Below are 16,029 nucleotides of genomic sequence, written 5' to 3'. Positions count from 1 at the left end.
GTGGCAATGTTTTGGGAAGTTGTGGAAGACTTAGGAGTTGGGTCCCTGCATATCATAGCTATTCTGACCTCCTCCTCTGTACCGTGAGAACAAGCCACCACTGTTGGAGCCTTTTCAGCTACTATGTAATAACAGGCCTCAGAAATTATGAGCAAGCATAAGCCTCTCCTCCATTTAGTTTTCTATATCAGGGATTCTAGTCATTAGTTCTTTTATGGAGCACCTGCACCTCTGGAAAGATGGCCTGGCCTGCGCTGCGCTGCGCATGTGCTGCTGGCCTTGCTCATCACTGATGGCTGGACTCAGTGTGGTGATAGACAGGGAGCACCTTGCCATGCACTCTGCAGTGCTGACCACTCTTCCTCCGCACTCAGCTGTGTTGCCAGGGTCTGGGTGCTCCTCCTGCCTCCCACCCTGACAGTGTGTAGTCATTTGGACCTTCATCTGAAAGACTACCTTTTAATTTTTTAAAATGTATTTATTTTTGTGAATTTCATACATGAGTACCAAACTTTAAAAACAAACAAACCAATGGATTCACATGGCTGACCTCAAACTCTAACTGATCTTCCTGCCTCAGCCTCCTGAGTACTAGGATTGCAGCCATTGTGCCTGTCTTCAAAGTTTTCTTTCTCTTCATTAAATCTTTGAGGGGCAGCCAAGGGTTGTGACTCACATCTCTATGCAGTACCAGCCATTAGAAGGCTGAATATGGAAAATCAGCATGGGTTACATAGTGAGACATTATCCCCAAAACAAAAGTGACTGTATAAGCTTAGAAAAACAAGAAAAATTTGTATTCATTACTACATTAAAAGAAAATCATGTAATATTAACATAGCAAAAGATTCTATGCTTTAAAAAGAGCAAAAAGTAAAAAACAATCCAAAGACCATCCAGATACAGATCCTATTTGTTGTGTAATGTCTTTAAATAGCAACAATGTGATACTTTGTACTTGCCTTCTTTCTCTTTTGTGTCATCCAGCCCACCTGATAAGAAGCTGACCTTGAGATTTACATTTAGCCAATAAAAGGGCAGAAACAAAAACAAAAACAAAAAAAAGCAAAAACAAAACCAAAAAAACTTAGTGTCTTACTCCGGGTTTCTATTCCTATACAAACATCACAAGCAAGTTGGGGAGGAAAGGGTTTATTCAGCTTACATTTCCACATTGCAGTTCATCACCGAAAGAAGTCAGGACTGGAACTCAAGCAGGTCAGGAAGCAGGAGCTGATGCAGAGGCCATGGAGGGATGTTTCTTACTGGCTTGCTTCCCCTGGCTTGCTCAGCCTGCTCTCTTATAGAACCCAAGAGCACCAGCCCAAAGGTGGTACCATCCACAAGGGGCCCTCCCCACTTGAGAAAATGCCCCACAACTGGATCTCATGGAGGCACTTCCCCAACTGAAGCTCCTTTCTCTATGATAACTCCAGCCTGTGTCAAGTTGACACACAAAACCAGCCAGTACACTTAGTTAAGTCTTACCTTCAAGTGAACAATTATTTTAGTGTATTTTTCCTCCCAGCTTAACTGAATGTCCTATATCTGCCAACACTAGTTAAGACCCAGTCAGGATTTCAGAATTAGATTAGCTGAAAAGGTGGCCACAATAGAAGTATAAATTAAATACAAATGAGCATTCATATTTGAACTTTTAGTTCTATGAAATTGTGGTTATTCTTACCAGAGTTCTTTTATCTTAGAGAGCCTTCAAAAGCACTTATGGATAACATTATGTGATATGTGGGATTTCTTAATAGTTCAGAAGGCAGGAAAGATGGGCAGGGCAAGGCAGGTTACTTGGTCATTTGAACAGGATGGCTAGTTATTCTACTTTGCTTTTTATTTGAGGTTTTCCACAAAAAAAGAAAGTGGCTTGCAGAGAGTTGTAAGTCATGACACAGCATCCTCACACAAACGCCTTAGATGCCCTGTGACTGTGTGAACACAGTAGAGGAGAAGGGGCCATGAGTTCCAGACCAGGGTTATCTTTGCTTCTCAGCTAGTCTTTGTCCTGTTGATCTTGGCCTCTTTCTGGAGCACTATGGATGTGTTGTAGGTAGGTCAGGAACCTCTTTAGTTTGATATCGCTCAGGGCAGACTGAGGAGGGAGAGCATGGGGAGTGAAGGGGGCAGTTTTGTTATGTTGTGATTGAACCTTATGTACCTTGAGCGGTTGGTGCCTGATTGCTAGCACAGTTGGGCTATTATTATTATTATTTACTGGTAGACAGCTTTAATAGTTTGCTTTGTTCTCATCTCAGGATTTTCTTCAAATGCTGTTGGAGAGCATTCCAGAAAACAAAAGGTAAGTACCAGTAAAGGAATTATGAACCCTGTTTCACTTTTAATCTTGAAATAGCCCTACCTTTGTTTGACCCATTGTTACAACCTTGACAGTTGAGATTTCCTCTATGCACAAAGGAACATAGGACAGTTCTTAGTGTCACGGCTAGATCAGAAAATAGGTTGAGGTGGTAGCAGCATATCCATCCCAAGGCCCTTCAATGTGGAATACAAAGCCAGCCAAGGGCACTCTGAGGCTTCCGCTGCTGCGGCTAAGAATGGAGGAAAGAGCTGGGCAGGGCTCAGTAATAGAAAAAAAAAAAAAAGACTGTCTTCCTAAGGGATTCTAGACTGTGTTGAGTTGGTAATTAAAACTAACCATCATACCTTTTAATTTCAGAATTTGTTGTAAGTCATTTAAACCCATGTGGACAGTACTTTAGCAGGTGTTAAAAAGCTGATATCTATGTTTAAACTAGGTGTTTAGTTGATGGTTTGTGTGCCCACTAAAACATAACCACCTCCTGTGCACAGCACTGTTCTCATAACCACCACCAGGGAGATTATTAAAACACAACATACATAATGATGGCATTCAACCCTTGGAACAACACTCTTACTTAGAGTCTCATGGCTCTTACTATGAGTCTCACTACATAACTGAGGCTGGCCTTGAACTTCTGAACCTCCTGCTTCTGCCTCTGCCTCTGCCTCTGCCTCTGCCTCTGCCTCTGCCTCTGCCTCTGCCCCTGCCCCTGCCCCTGCCCCTGCCCCTGCCCCTGCCCCTGCCCCTGCCCCTGCCCCTGCCCCTGCCCTAAGAACTGGGATTACAGGTTGCCTGTCACCACTATTAACTTACGTGATGCCGGGATCACACCCTTATACATGCTAGGCAAGCACTCACCCAACTGAACAGCAGCATGGGTGAACAACATTCTTTTTTGTATGTGATCTTTCTTCCATGTTTGACCAAAAAGGCAGCTGAAGAAACATGACATAAGCTACCAGTCTGTACCTTGGGGCCACATAGGCCACATGGGCTCCCGAGCTGTGAAAGCTGGGGTTGCAGAAGTAGCTTTTCCTTTAATGTATGAGCCCACAGGGACGGGCTCCAGACCACGAATCCCTCATCTCCATGTTCCCTAAAAGCTTCATGAAAAGGAAGAGCACATTCATTGTTGGATATGGTCATTTGTATGGACCTGGTCTCACATGGCCTTTAGAGGAAACCAAAAGCCCCTGTTACACATGTAGATTTCCCCACCTTGCTTCTTCTAATGCCCTGTCTTAACTCCTAAACATAATTACCCAAAAGTATAATTTCAAATTGCAAAACTGACATTCAGACATTAAAGGGGACTCACTGAACAATTTAAGTGTTTCTTTGTTGAAGGACTGACATTGCTTTTCTTTCGTTGACCTTCGGGATAAGCAGTGTTTTAAATGCATGTAAATATTTTCAAGTGTGGGCATGAATTCTTTGACACTGATGTTATTTTAGATTCATTCAAGGCCAGTCACTTGTATGTTGATGGGCCTGTCTGATAGGCAGTCTAAATTAGATGTCTCAAGGGTAACACATTATGCAACCAGGCTAGATCTAGAGGAGAGCATGCTGTGAGGACATGAAGGCTTGTTTTCTACATATTGGATTTCCCCTGGGCAACTTTGTTGAAACCTCCATATCCCCCACTTTTCTTCAGCAGGTAGAAGCCTGGCTGTTAGTCCTGATTCTGTTGTGGTCGGTTCTTTCCAGTACAGGGGCTCACACTTGTCAGCCAACACTCTGCCACTGGACAAAATCCTGATTATTCTGAGTGTATGAGTGTGCATACAGCAAGGTGTTTATGTGGTCAGAGAGCAGCCATGTGGAGTGAAGTCTCCCCTCTGTCTTTAGTGTAAGTTCTAGGGCTGAGAGCACACCGTCTATCGGGGCTGAGAGCACACCGTCTATCGGGTTTGAGAGCACACCGTCTATCGGGGCTGAGAGCACACCGTCTATCGGGTTTGAGAGCACACCGTCTATCGGGTTTGAGAGCACACCGTCTATCGGGGCTGAGAGCACACCGTCTATCGGGTTTGAGAGCACACCGTCTATCGGGGCTGAGAGCACACCGTCTATCGGGTTTGAGAGCACACCGTCTATCGGGGCTGAGAGCACACCGTCTATCGGGGCTGAGAGCACACCGTCTATCGGGTGTGAGAGCACACCGTCTATCGGGTTTGAGAGCACACCGTCTATCGGGGCTGAGAGCACACCGTCTATCGGGTTTGAGAGCACACCGTCTATCGGGTTTGAGAGTACACCGTCTATCGGGGCTGAGAGCACACCATCTATCTAGGGCTGAGAGCACACCATCTATCTAGGGCTGAGAGCACACCATCTATCTAGGGCTGAGAGCACACCGTCTATCGGGGCTGAGAGCACACCGTCTATCGGGTGTGAGAGCACACCGTCTATCGGGGCTGAGAGCACACCGTCTATCGGGGCTGAGAGCACACCATCTATCGGGTTTGAGAGCACACCGTCTATCGGGTTTGAGAGCACACCGTCTATCGGGGCTGAGAGCACACCATCTATCTAGGGCTGAGAGCACACCATCTATCTAGGGCTGAGAGCACACCATCTATCTAGGGCTGAGAGCACACCATCTATCGGGTTTGAGAGCACACCATCTATCGGGTTTGAGAGCACACCGTCTATCGGGGCTGAGAGCACACCGTCTATCGGGTTTGAGAGCACACCGTCTATCGGGTGTGAGAGCACACCGTCTATCGGGTGTGAGAGCACACCGTCTATCGGGGCTGAGAGCACACCGTCTATCGGGGCTGAGAGCACACCGTCTATCGGGTTTGAGAGCACACCGTCTATCGGGTTTGAGAGCACACCGTCTATCGGGTTTGGGAGCACACCATCTATCGGGTTTGCATAACAAGCACTTTTACTCACTAAGCCATCGTACAGAACAAACACTAATAAAGCAGGGACATGCAAACATGAAGCCAATCTGTGCTTCATTCAGAATCAATACATTTCTTGATTCCTGCCATTCCGTGCTCATTCACAAGCATAAACTGAAATTTCAATAACTGGGCAAGACAACAGGCTTTCAGGAGGCCGTGCTAAGAACTGTGTTGTGTGGGTGGCCTTAAATGTTTCCTGGTTTTTGTTTGTTTGTTTGTTTGTTTGTTTTGTCTCTATTTTGTTTTGTTTTGGTTTTTTTGTAGACATATTATGGTGGTATATTAGAGTTATCATTGCTATGATGAAGCACCAATTTGGGAAATGGTTTATTTGGCTTAAACTTCCACATTGCTGATTATCAGTGAAGGAAGACAGGGCACGAACCTGGAGTTAGAAGCTGAGGTAGAGGCTATGGAGGGGTGCTACTTACTGGCTTGCTCCTCATAGCTTGCTCAGCCTACTTTCTAATAGAACCCAGGACCACAAGCTCAGGGGTGATGCCATCTTCAATACACTGGGTCCTCTCTCATCAATCACTAACAAAGAAAATGCCTTACAGGTTTGCCTGCAGTCCGATCTTATGGAAGCAGTTTCTCATCAATTGAGATTTCCTCTTCTCACATAACTCTAGCTTGTGTCAAGTTGACATAAAACTAGGCAGCACAGGTGGTGATTCTTCTGCAAAACTGATATCAGATGTGGCTATTTATTATTCAGAAGTAGACCTAAAATGTATACATCTTTCCCCCTTTCTTCCTCAGTACTGGATGTTAGGCTCACAGCTTCACACATGCTAGGCATGTGCCTGACTACCAGGCTATAGTGGCAATAATTTCCTTTTCTTTTATACCTGCCCCCAGGACAATAGCTCAAGTTCTGCAATAGAGTTCAGAGGCCCTTATTTAGGACCTTGGGCATAGGAAATAGGGAAGAAGGGAGAGGAGAAAGAGGAAGAGGAAGGAGAAAAGGAAGAAATTTATAGATGTGGCATACAGCCTCTTCTGTTGGTTATAAATTTGCATTCCAAGTGCTAACTGCATTCCTTCAGGACAAAGTTCTTAGGGCAGAAAGACAGCAGTTTTCACTGAGGCAGCACAGTACACAGTGTACTTTGAGAGGTCTGTGTCTTTTAATCTCCGTGATGCAGTATGGAGTTCATTTGGATGCCCTGAGCCCTCTGGCTCCACAGGCCTGGATTTTATTGTTGTGGATATTTACTGAGGCAACACACTGAGCCCACAAAGAACCTTTTGTTGTAGCTGTGGAGATCGGAGCAGCATCCGTGGTCTATGTGGCTGCTACCCACCCACTGCGTCCCTTTAGCAGGGCAGGGCACTGTTCCCAGTGGTATCATGCTTTGCTTAGCAGGCTTAAGTCTCATTAAGAATTCTCCTTAAATGTTAAAGTGGTCTCTTGCCTCCAAAAAAACATATTCAGCAAGTATATTGGAGTACATTTTTAAACTTAAACATCTTGTTGCCTGCTAACTAATCTCAAAATCTAGTTTGCCCGTTCAAGCAGATGGTTTGCTCTATTACCTATGCAGCATATTGTACTAATTTTATGTGGGTCTCCAAAGACTGCACATCTACCCCCTGGAGCCTCTAATCTTTGGCCCCAGTTGCAAACTGATCCTTTGGTACATCTGTTAGGCACTTGAGCCATGCTGAGCAGGCAAGGCTTTGCCAATCACTCTGAGTGGTTAGTGTCAAGCTTCCTTTGCACCTTTGCCTTGCCTCAACTTACTAACATTCTCTGTGCAGCATCTCCTGTATCAGGCTCTAGTCTGGACTTTGGGAGAAGGGGGAAGAATAAATCCAATGATAGCCTTCAAAGAGATCCTAACCAACTACCAAAATCACGGGTCATTGCCGTCACCTACACAGGACATTAGAATCAGCATATACAGAGCACTGTAAGGTCTGGGTCCTGGTGGGTACTGGACAGCAGACTCATCAGCCCTGAATTTGAAATGAGACCTAAAGGCAGAACCTAGGTCTTAAGGAGTCGGGGCGTGAGAAGGAATGGGAGGGCTAGAAGCTTGGAGATCTACTAGAGAACACTAGTGCATTCAAATCAAGAGATCTTGAGAAGTAGAATTGTTTCAATGATGGTTGCAGTTCCAGTGGGCTTTGAAGCAAAGAGCAGAGTCGTGGGTTATTTGAGAGGTACCACAGTTACAAATGGGTGAGTTGCTGTCAAGATGAATAAAGAAATCAGGTGTGAGCTTGGCTTTGCTTTCTTGACCCCTGAGCTACATTCTGAAGTTCAGTGGGTAGTTCCTTGTCCCTGGAGTCAGTATTGAGGGGAAGGAGATGTGCTCAGAAGGCCATCTAGAAGGACCCATGCACCATCATTTCCCTGACAAAAACCTGGGATCTCCTGGAGAATAGCTGGTCCGGCAACCATGGCCCCCAGGTTCTGGTGTCAGCCACAGCTACTGATTAATCATGCCCATCAATTACAGTATTTGTGTGTGCATGATCATGTTTGTTTACCCCCCCCCCCCCACCGTTCTTCCTCCCCCACAGAGCAGGGAGCACTCACTTGCCCTGCTTCATAAGCAGTCTTCATTATCTACCTGAGCACAAATGCTTTGTTTTGATCAAGAAAATGGGCAACACCATGGAAAGCTCTGAGACATAGTTTGCTTCCACAGGTAGATGAGGTTGAAAAGCATAACTTATCAGTGTTTTAAAAACCTGTATAGAATTTAAGTTGTGGTCTCAGACAAGGGCACTTCCATTTCAAACTCTTGTCTAGTACCTATACGTTCAAAGTTGTTGAGGCCTGGCATTTGCTTCATGTGAAACTGGTGGGAGTGTATGCTGGGATGTGGAGAGAGAATGTGAGAATTAAAGTTCCAGGAGGCTGAAGGTGGGAGCCAAGAATGATAGCAGCATTGTACTCAGTCACCAGCTGATGGGCCCACAATAGACACAGGTGATAGCTGCTGCCTCATTTACCACAGCAACTCAGAAGTCAACAGCAAGACGTCCAGCTGTGTGCAACCCATGTTCCTGCAAGCCTGAGCTTATTTCTGTTCATGTCCACATCATAGAAAGATCACTTACTTGTTCCATTTCTAGACTGTAAACACTTCTTACTTTTCTAAGCAATATGGGGAAAAGCATGTTCTGCTTCCTTCTGTATTAACTAATTGTGACCACATTTATAGCCCAGAGGGTCTCAAGATAGCCCACAAAAACTCCATGCTTCCATGTGAAGTGTGGTGCATGCAAGCAGGCAGCCAGTGGGTAGCACTGCCTGCTGCCTCAGTACCAAGTCTCAGACGTAGGATGGAAAGAGTGAATGCCCTAGTATAGATATGAAGGTCATGCGCCTGGGCCTGTGTTCAGTTAGCTATCTGCTACATAAAATCAGTTTCTGTCATGATGAGACATGCAGAAGGGTCATGCTCTGTATGTCCTGAGTCCTGGCTATGTGGAAATGCCTCTGCTTGTCTGCTGGGATCATTTAAGTTGAGTTCCCTCAGAGGGAAAACACACACTGCTACCGGCTTAGACACTGTGGGGCACCCTTATAAGGTGGCTCCCTTGATTTTGGGGGCCGAGTATTAATGAGTGATTCTTCTTCTGGTTGTCTGACATTTTATTCCACAGTTCCCCGCTTAGTGCACTAACAGCAGAGCTTAGAAGTCCCTCTGGCAACACTGACTTAGACCAGAATCCACCTAGGCTGTAGACTGAACACCTGCTCAGTAACTGCCCAAGTAATTGTGCTTATAAGATGCTTTAAATCTTTCCAGAGAAAAGTGGCCTGAAAAATTCAAGCTCTCTTCACTTAAGACAGAAGAGTTTTTGCTCCTTACTGTAGCCTAGGTAGCTCTCTTGACCTTACATCTCTGCCACTAAAGGCCCTCTTCTCTTAAAATGTAATCAGAGAGCTATCAAGCAGGGCAGCCACAGCAGGAAGTAGGCCACCTCTAGGGTGAGAAGTGTTAGCAAGAAGGGGCAGCTATGCTGGGCACAGGTGCACAGGCGCTGTGTCTGGTGTGTTGATACCACTGCAGAAAGGGATTCGTGATGAAGCCCAGGTTCAATATGGAAAGGAAAACAGAGCTTTATAAACTTCAATCCCAGTTCTTCCGGTTCTGTCCGTTGCAGCCTTAGGTAAGTTTCCCAAGCCCTGAGGACTTTGTTCAACTCCACACAGTACATAACAACACCGGATTTGTGCTGTTTCTCTAAGGCTTAGGTGGATGTTTTCTGTACTGCTCTTACATAGTAAGTACCTAGATGGTAGCTGCCACTTCTGTGCCTCCAGTTGGCAGTGCTTAGAGATATCTTCATTTTCTGTTTTAGTGCCACCAGAGAGTCTGTGTGAAGAAACTGACTGTGGCAGCAGTATCTGCTTCAGTACTAGCCAGTGAACAAACCCTCAGAGTTAGCCATAAATAGGCACAGTAGTGGTAACATGCTTTCTGTGAAATATTGTCTTGTAGAGATTAATAGAAGCCGCCTTCCATACCCTTCCCCAGCATTCTACGCCCTTGGCATGGGTGACACATACGCAGGTAACTGAGGTAGAAGGACCTTGAGTTTGAAACCATCCTGTGCTACATAGAGATACCATGTCTCCAAAGTAAGTGCATGTGCACACACATGCACACATATCAGCAAATCAGCAGCCTGTCATGTGGCCTCCCTGCCGCTAACCTCTTCCTTGTTTTTTTAATCATGGTGGACTATTCTTATACCATGCTAGGTGCTACTGGCTGAGCCAAGCCTTATCTATGCCTTGTCTCAGTGGGATAGGCATGTAGGCATGTCTTCTTACTCTGTGTCTCCTCCATCTCTACTGCTCCTGTCCCATCATGCAGGACAGTGTAGCCTTATCAACTACATGTTCAAGTGGCACCCCTTTCCTAGCCTCTCTGAGTGTTCTTCTTGGTATCTTCTACCCATTTATCTTGCCTGAGCGAGAAAATGGTCTTCCACATCACAAATGCACATCCTACAAGCTGTAGCATCTTGTGAAGCACCCATCATCTATTCTGCAGAGACATTCAATCTCTGGAATGTTTTCACCTCAGCTCCCCTTTACTCTGGACATGGTACCTCCACCAGATGCCTGCTTCATACAGATGTTTGCCTGATCTTCAGCCTTCTTGCCTGAGGACTTGGGACGATGCTCAACACCTATTTCCTCAGTCTTTGCTCCCCAGCCTCTGCTTTATGCCAATGAAAGTTCGTCTTACAGTGGAAATTCTACAAAAGAAATGAGGTTTGTGTCCTGGCTTTACTCCTCTGTGGTGATGCCCAACAGCTGTTCACCATCTTTTGTAAAATCACCAAGAAATGGCAATTAAGTCACCACTCAGATGGTGCCTTTTCAGGACACGGAATCCTGGTTCCTATGAATTCTCAGATGTGTCCACTGTGTCTGGCTCTTTGACCACCCATGCTTCTAAGCATTCTGAGTGCTGTTTCTCCACTGTAGACCGGTTTTGAGGAGTCTGACTAGAAATTAAGCCAGTAAACAACACTTCCTACCTGCATCCTAAAAAAATAATGGTTTATTGTTGTTGTTGTTGTTGTTGTTGTTATTTTCCCTTGAGATGTGTGAGGCTGGCATATAAAACTGATTTCTGTTTACATAGGAAGTGAGACAACTCAGTTAAAGGCCTACTGTTTGAAACAAAGGCAGTCTGTTCTTACCTACCATTGATCATGCCACTAGGACACAGCTCACTTGGTGGAGGGGTTTTTTCCCTGTGCTCATCCTGAGCAGCCCTGGGTTTTGAGCACTGGAGCCAGTTCTGTGTATACTAGCTTCCAGCCCTGTCTCCTGGGACCTTCTCCTGTGCTGTTTTTCCCCGAAGGGGTAACTGACTCTCAATATGACCTACCCTCATAGCCCTGTCTGGTCAGCCAAGTCCACTGAGGGTGTTTTGGAGCCTTCAGCCAAGCCCAAACGAGGACAGTGATCCTCCTGAAGGTGCTCTGAGGAGCAGTCTGTCTCTGAGTGTAAAATGTACAGAGTACTTGGTGATTTGCAGTACATTGAAGGTGTTACATAGTAGCAGATGGTGAAAAGGCCAGCATTGGTGGTCCTTCGCTTTCTTATGAGGCATGTCTGGAAGTGCCACTGATTACAGGGAACGAAGGCCCGTCCCTCTGTCTTCTTAGGTTTGCTTCCCATCATCTGCCTGGTAATCCTATTGTAAGACACTGGCTAGAGAAGCTCAGACCCTCTCCATGCATACCCTGTGTTTCTTCCCTGGTAGGTGCCATTTCCCCAGCCCACTGAAAGTTGACTCTTGCCCAGATGCCTAAAGTGGACTATACTCAGCCTTGTAGTACCTCAGCATACTGCATGTTTCTACAACTTCTGTCAGCAATAGAGAAATTGTAGGGGGGATTTACTTTGGGGCTTAAATGTATTTATGTGTATGTGTGTGTTTGTGTACCTGTTCATGGTTGCCAGATGACAGCTCTGGAGAGTCAGTTCTCAATTTCACCCTGCTAAGGCAGGGTCTCTTTTGTTTTCTGCTAGCTGGCCACACATTTTGAGGCAGTTTTTTTTTTTATCTCTACTTAGCCTTCTCCTGATAGGAGTGCTGGGATTATATGTGATATGCCACTTGTGTAGGTTCTAGGATGGAACTCCAGTCATCAGGCTTGAATAGCCAAGGCCATAGAACCATCTCCCTGCCCCCAAGAAATGTGTTTTGATTCATTCAAATAAAAAATATCTCCACAGAACCCACTTTCCTACCAGAAGCCATGGTGAGTGCTGGGGTTAGCTGGTAGAGACTGTCCATCCTTCAAGAAGACAGTGAACATGATGCCACCAAAGCATTATATATCGCAAGTGTGCTAGATTCTGTGGTGGAGGGGGCAGGGAATGATGGGGGTACCCAGGAAGCAGGCTGCCTCTTTCTGGCTGAGGGCCAGGGAGCAGATGTTGGGCATGAGCAGGAATTGCCTGATACCAAAGGAAGACTACCGGCTATTAATATTCTAGATATTTAATAATTTTATAGACCCATGAAGTCAGAAGGGCAAGAAAGCACTTAAATTTCAGCCAATGTACTAAACTTTCATAATACTGCATAGAGAGGGGCTTTGATGTGGGCCTGCCTGGAGAACAAGCAGGTGGGCCAGTCACAGTGCGCCCTTCTCTTGCAGCCCGTTGTTACTGCCCATGTCACAGACTCGTTGCTACATAAGCTGCTGTTGAGACCTCACTTGCCTTGCCTCCTCCAGCAGGTAGTCAGGCTCTACATGCTCTAGGAACATTCCTGTCCCCTAAAGCATTAAAAGCGTCTGCTGCTACATGCCTATGCTTTGCCCGTTTCAGTCTGCAGACACTGCTGTTCCCTGGAGAAATCACCCCTATGTGATAGGTTCCTTCCCACACCCCCCAGCCAGTGGGGCAGTGTTCTTCCTCAAGAGAGCACCTCCCCTGCCTGAATACTTAGCCATGTCCTGGTCCTGTGTGCTCTGAAGTAATTTTTTTTAACTATTTGCTTCTTGTTTTGTTTCTGAAGGATGGGACTGTCTGTTGAGAACATCGTCCGTGATTGGCTTGAGTGTTCCGGAATACCTAAGGTACCTGCGGACTGTTTCAAGATTATAGTAAAGCTTATTCTAGCCTCTCGGCCATGACAGTAATGTTTTTAATAATGTCTATAAAAATAACGTCAAGAAAATGCTGGCTTATAGTAGCCAATGGCTTGAGTGCCTGTGGGACATAGGTGAGTGTGGCGGTGGCCCCTGCTCTGTGTGTTAAGTGAGGCCATGCAGAGCATGGTGGGTATTTTGGGTGGAGTCCCCAAGCAGCAGTTTATTACCTGCAGTGGGTGAAGCAGATGTCTTGGGTATGGCCAAACAGGTGATGTGGTTTGTCACGGCTTTACCTGACCATGGTGCTTGTATTCATTCCAACTCTTCCCTTCATCTTCCTCCCTGTTATACTTATGCATCAGGCTGGCATCTCTACCTAATCATTGCTTTGTCTTGGGGACCTGGACTCAGCTTTTCCTCTCTTTCAAGTCATGGGTATCTGTGAGAGAGAAAGTTTTACCATCCCTCTGGGAAGGCCTGTGTTTCTAGGATCTATTGGGTAATCCAGGTTCCTCCCTAGCCCAAATGCTGGCCTAAGGACCTGGCTTACTGTTATAGTAGCCCTTGGTGGCTGTGGACAGACCCCTGTAGCAATGAAAAGTTTGGTCCTGGTTTCAGGTAAGCATTCCCTGTTCCCTGCTTATTTCATTCTGATTTTGTGGCTGGCTATGTGAACTTCTGATTGGGAGTGCCTGGGTGCCAATGAACATCTGTGAACCGTGAAATGAAGTGGAGGGTGTTCAGTCTTCAAACAAGGGGAAATGTTACTACCAGCCGCCATCAGCTCACTGGGAGATACTTGGCCCTCAGTTCAGAAATGTATGCCAGCCACTTGGCTCAGTCCCCCTGGGAACCATCAAAGAAATATAAACTAAACAAAACAGGTGAAAGGATGCTGCCTGGGGCCCGGACGGCAGCGCTTTAATGTCAGGTACCTTATGAGAGCCTGTGGCTCCTAAGAAAGTGACTTCAGAATGAGATAACTTGCAGAGCCAGCCTTACCATGCAGTGTTTTAGGTGTGGCTTCTCTGGTAGTTTCAGTGGAGTTTGTCTTATGGGCCTAAGGAGACTATTGGAGGCTCCTAGGCCTTCTTGGTGTGGCTGCTCCAGGGACAGGACCTTTATTTGTACCAGCTAGCCAGGAGGGAAGAAGTCCTAAACTCTGAGCAGTGCATTCCCAGAAGCAGGCTCCTCATGAGGCATATGAGGCAGGGGTGACCCTCCTCTTAGTGGCAGCAGGGGAGGTTGCCTCATACAAACTTTGAGAAGGAAAAAGAAAGGGTAAGATTTGCCTCTGAGCTGAACCTTTTCTTCCCAAGATCTAGTTGTATTCATGACAGCTTTAGCAGAGGCAAGGCTTTCTACCGTGAACGGATGAAACCTACTGTCAAAACAGCCAGGTGCAATGAGGCTCAGAAGCTATAACTTATCTTTAAGGCCCAACTGACATTTCCCTTGGTGCTTAGCTGTTGAGTAAAAACAACAGCAGTGGACAGAAGCGAGCCTGATTTAGTGCATAAGCTAGGCTGGTGAGCGATCACAGGGCGTCTTTTCATCCCCACTACCCCACCGCAGTTCTCCAGTTATTTATGTGGCCACTGGTGATCTACCTACCTACTTTCAGCCCCCTTCACAGTCCTTGTAAGTTTCTTTTTGTTTCCACTTCAGTGAAATGCTTGGCAGGGCCCGAGAGCCTGTGGTGGCAGAAGCTCGCAGTGAATAGGACACCTTGTTCTTCGTCCCGCCATTATAATATAAAGTTACTAGCATGCCTGCCCTGAAGTGACAGCCCAGCACCAACAGGCTCTTTGCTCTTTGTTCTCCTCAGAATTTCTGTCCTCCAGCAACCAAATTCTCTGATGACAGAGACCAGTGTTCTCTTATGAAGTTTCCATCCCACGGGTTACAGAGGCTTTTTGTCTTCTCAGAAAGGCCTTGCCTCAATTTTCCTTCACAGCTCTGCTGAATAGAAATCATAAAGAGAAAATAAGTGGGCATAGCTTCAGGAGCAGAAGTGTGCATGAGACCCATAGACACAAAAGACTTGGATCCAACTTCCTTAAGGAATACCTCACTCCTGTAGCCTTAGACCTCACAGAGACTGAAATCATCTGTGTCCTCAGACTTGTTGCCTTTTGTGAGTTTTTTATGAAAAGATTATATACTTATTTTAGGATATGAAAAGCTTGTAAGTAGGAACATTAGAATGACAACAGGCTGACTTTTTTCCCACATTGTGTTCTTTGAGGCAGGGTCCCACATAGTCCAGGCTGGCTTTGGATTTCTCATACCTGAGGTTGCCCACCCATATTTTAGTACTCCCCAAATGCTGAGCCTCCAGGTGTGCACCACTGTGGCTGGCAACCAAAGAGAAGGCTTCGGTGCACATCTTTTCAGCCATCATTCACAATCTATATCTACATTTTTTTGTCCTTTCTCTGCCATTTTTTTTTATTTTGAGGTCTAGGAGATAGAACTCAGGGCCCTGTGCATGATGGATATGTTCCCTGCCAATTATAAAATAAAAACAATAAGCTTCTGAAGCAAGGGAAACCAGAAGCAAAGTCTAAATTGTGGGCCCTCTGCTGTGTCAGTCTCAGAGGTGACCCAGGCCTGCTGACAGTCTACTGTGAGCCTTACACTTGCTTTCTTGTCTACCTAGTAGGTATCTAGCCTTTTAAAGATAAGTCATGACCTTGGTCTGAGTTTTTAGACTGCGTTTCTCCATTACTTTCCTTTGTCCTTTGATATAAGCTGAAGAGCAAGTGTTGGTGACTGCTGCTTTCTGATGGATGGTCCCAGACTAAATGGTGTCTGCTCTCCTGCCCTGTGTTGGACTCGTATACAGTTGTCTCCTGGTCTACTGGGGATTAGTTCTAGAACTCCACAGAGGACAGCCAGCCCTTCTATACAGTGGCTTAGTGTGTACACACAACTTCATGTGTGTTATAGCCAAGACAGTGTAAAGGCCTCTGCCTGCCATCACACCTTTCCCCAGATACTTACTTGATCAGCATACTCAGTCAGTGTGTATGTGATTATTTCTCTTCATGTGTGCCCTAAGGCCCACCTCATCCACAGTCATGTTTCGACCTCCATTACAAGGTCTCTGTACAGATGCACTAGAGATGGCCTTTCTTCATTCAGGTCTTCAGTCCTCTTTGGTTTAAGGAGGTCCTCCCC

The 16,029-nt window shown here is 45.9% G+C and overlaps 1 protein-coding gene across 6 annotated transcripts in view; it reads left to right on the top strand.

Annotated features, from left to right (window-relative positions):
* Positions 1-16,029, top strand: part of Aopep (aminopeptidase O (putative)) — a 313,459-nt gene that overhangs the window by 208,813 nt on the left and 88,617 nt on the right. For 5 of the 6 annotated variants that reach the window (XM_052156769.1, XM_052156766.1, XM_052156767.1 and 2 more), the window contains 2 exons: positions 2,268-2,311; positions 12,771-12,831. In XM_052156769.1, the coding sequence (XP_052012729.1) occupies positions 2,268-2,311; positions 12,771-12,831 (105 nt within the window). Of the gene's footprint in view, positions 1-2,267; positions 2,316-12,770; positions 12,832-16,029 lie in introns of those variants that run through there. The other variant, XM_052156771.1, reaches the window with a different exon arrangement.

This window comes from Apodemus sylvaticus, chromosome 14, assembly GCF_947179515.1.
Source record: "Apodemus sylvaticus chromosome 14, mApoSyl1.1, whole genome shotgun sequence".
In the NCBI taxonomy this organism is placed as follows: Eukaryota; Metazoa; Chordata; class Mammalia; order Rodentia; family Muridae; genus Apodemus; species Apodemus sylvaticus.
This window is presented reverse-complemented; position numbering and strand designations above follow the sequence as displayed.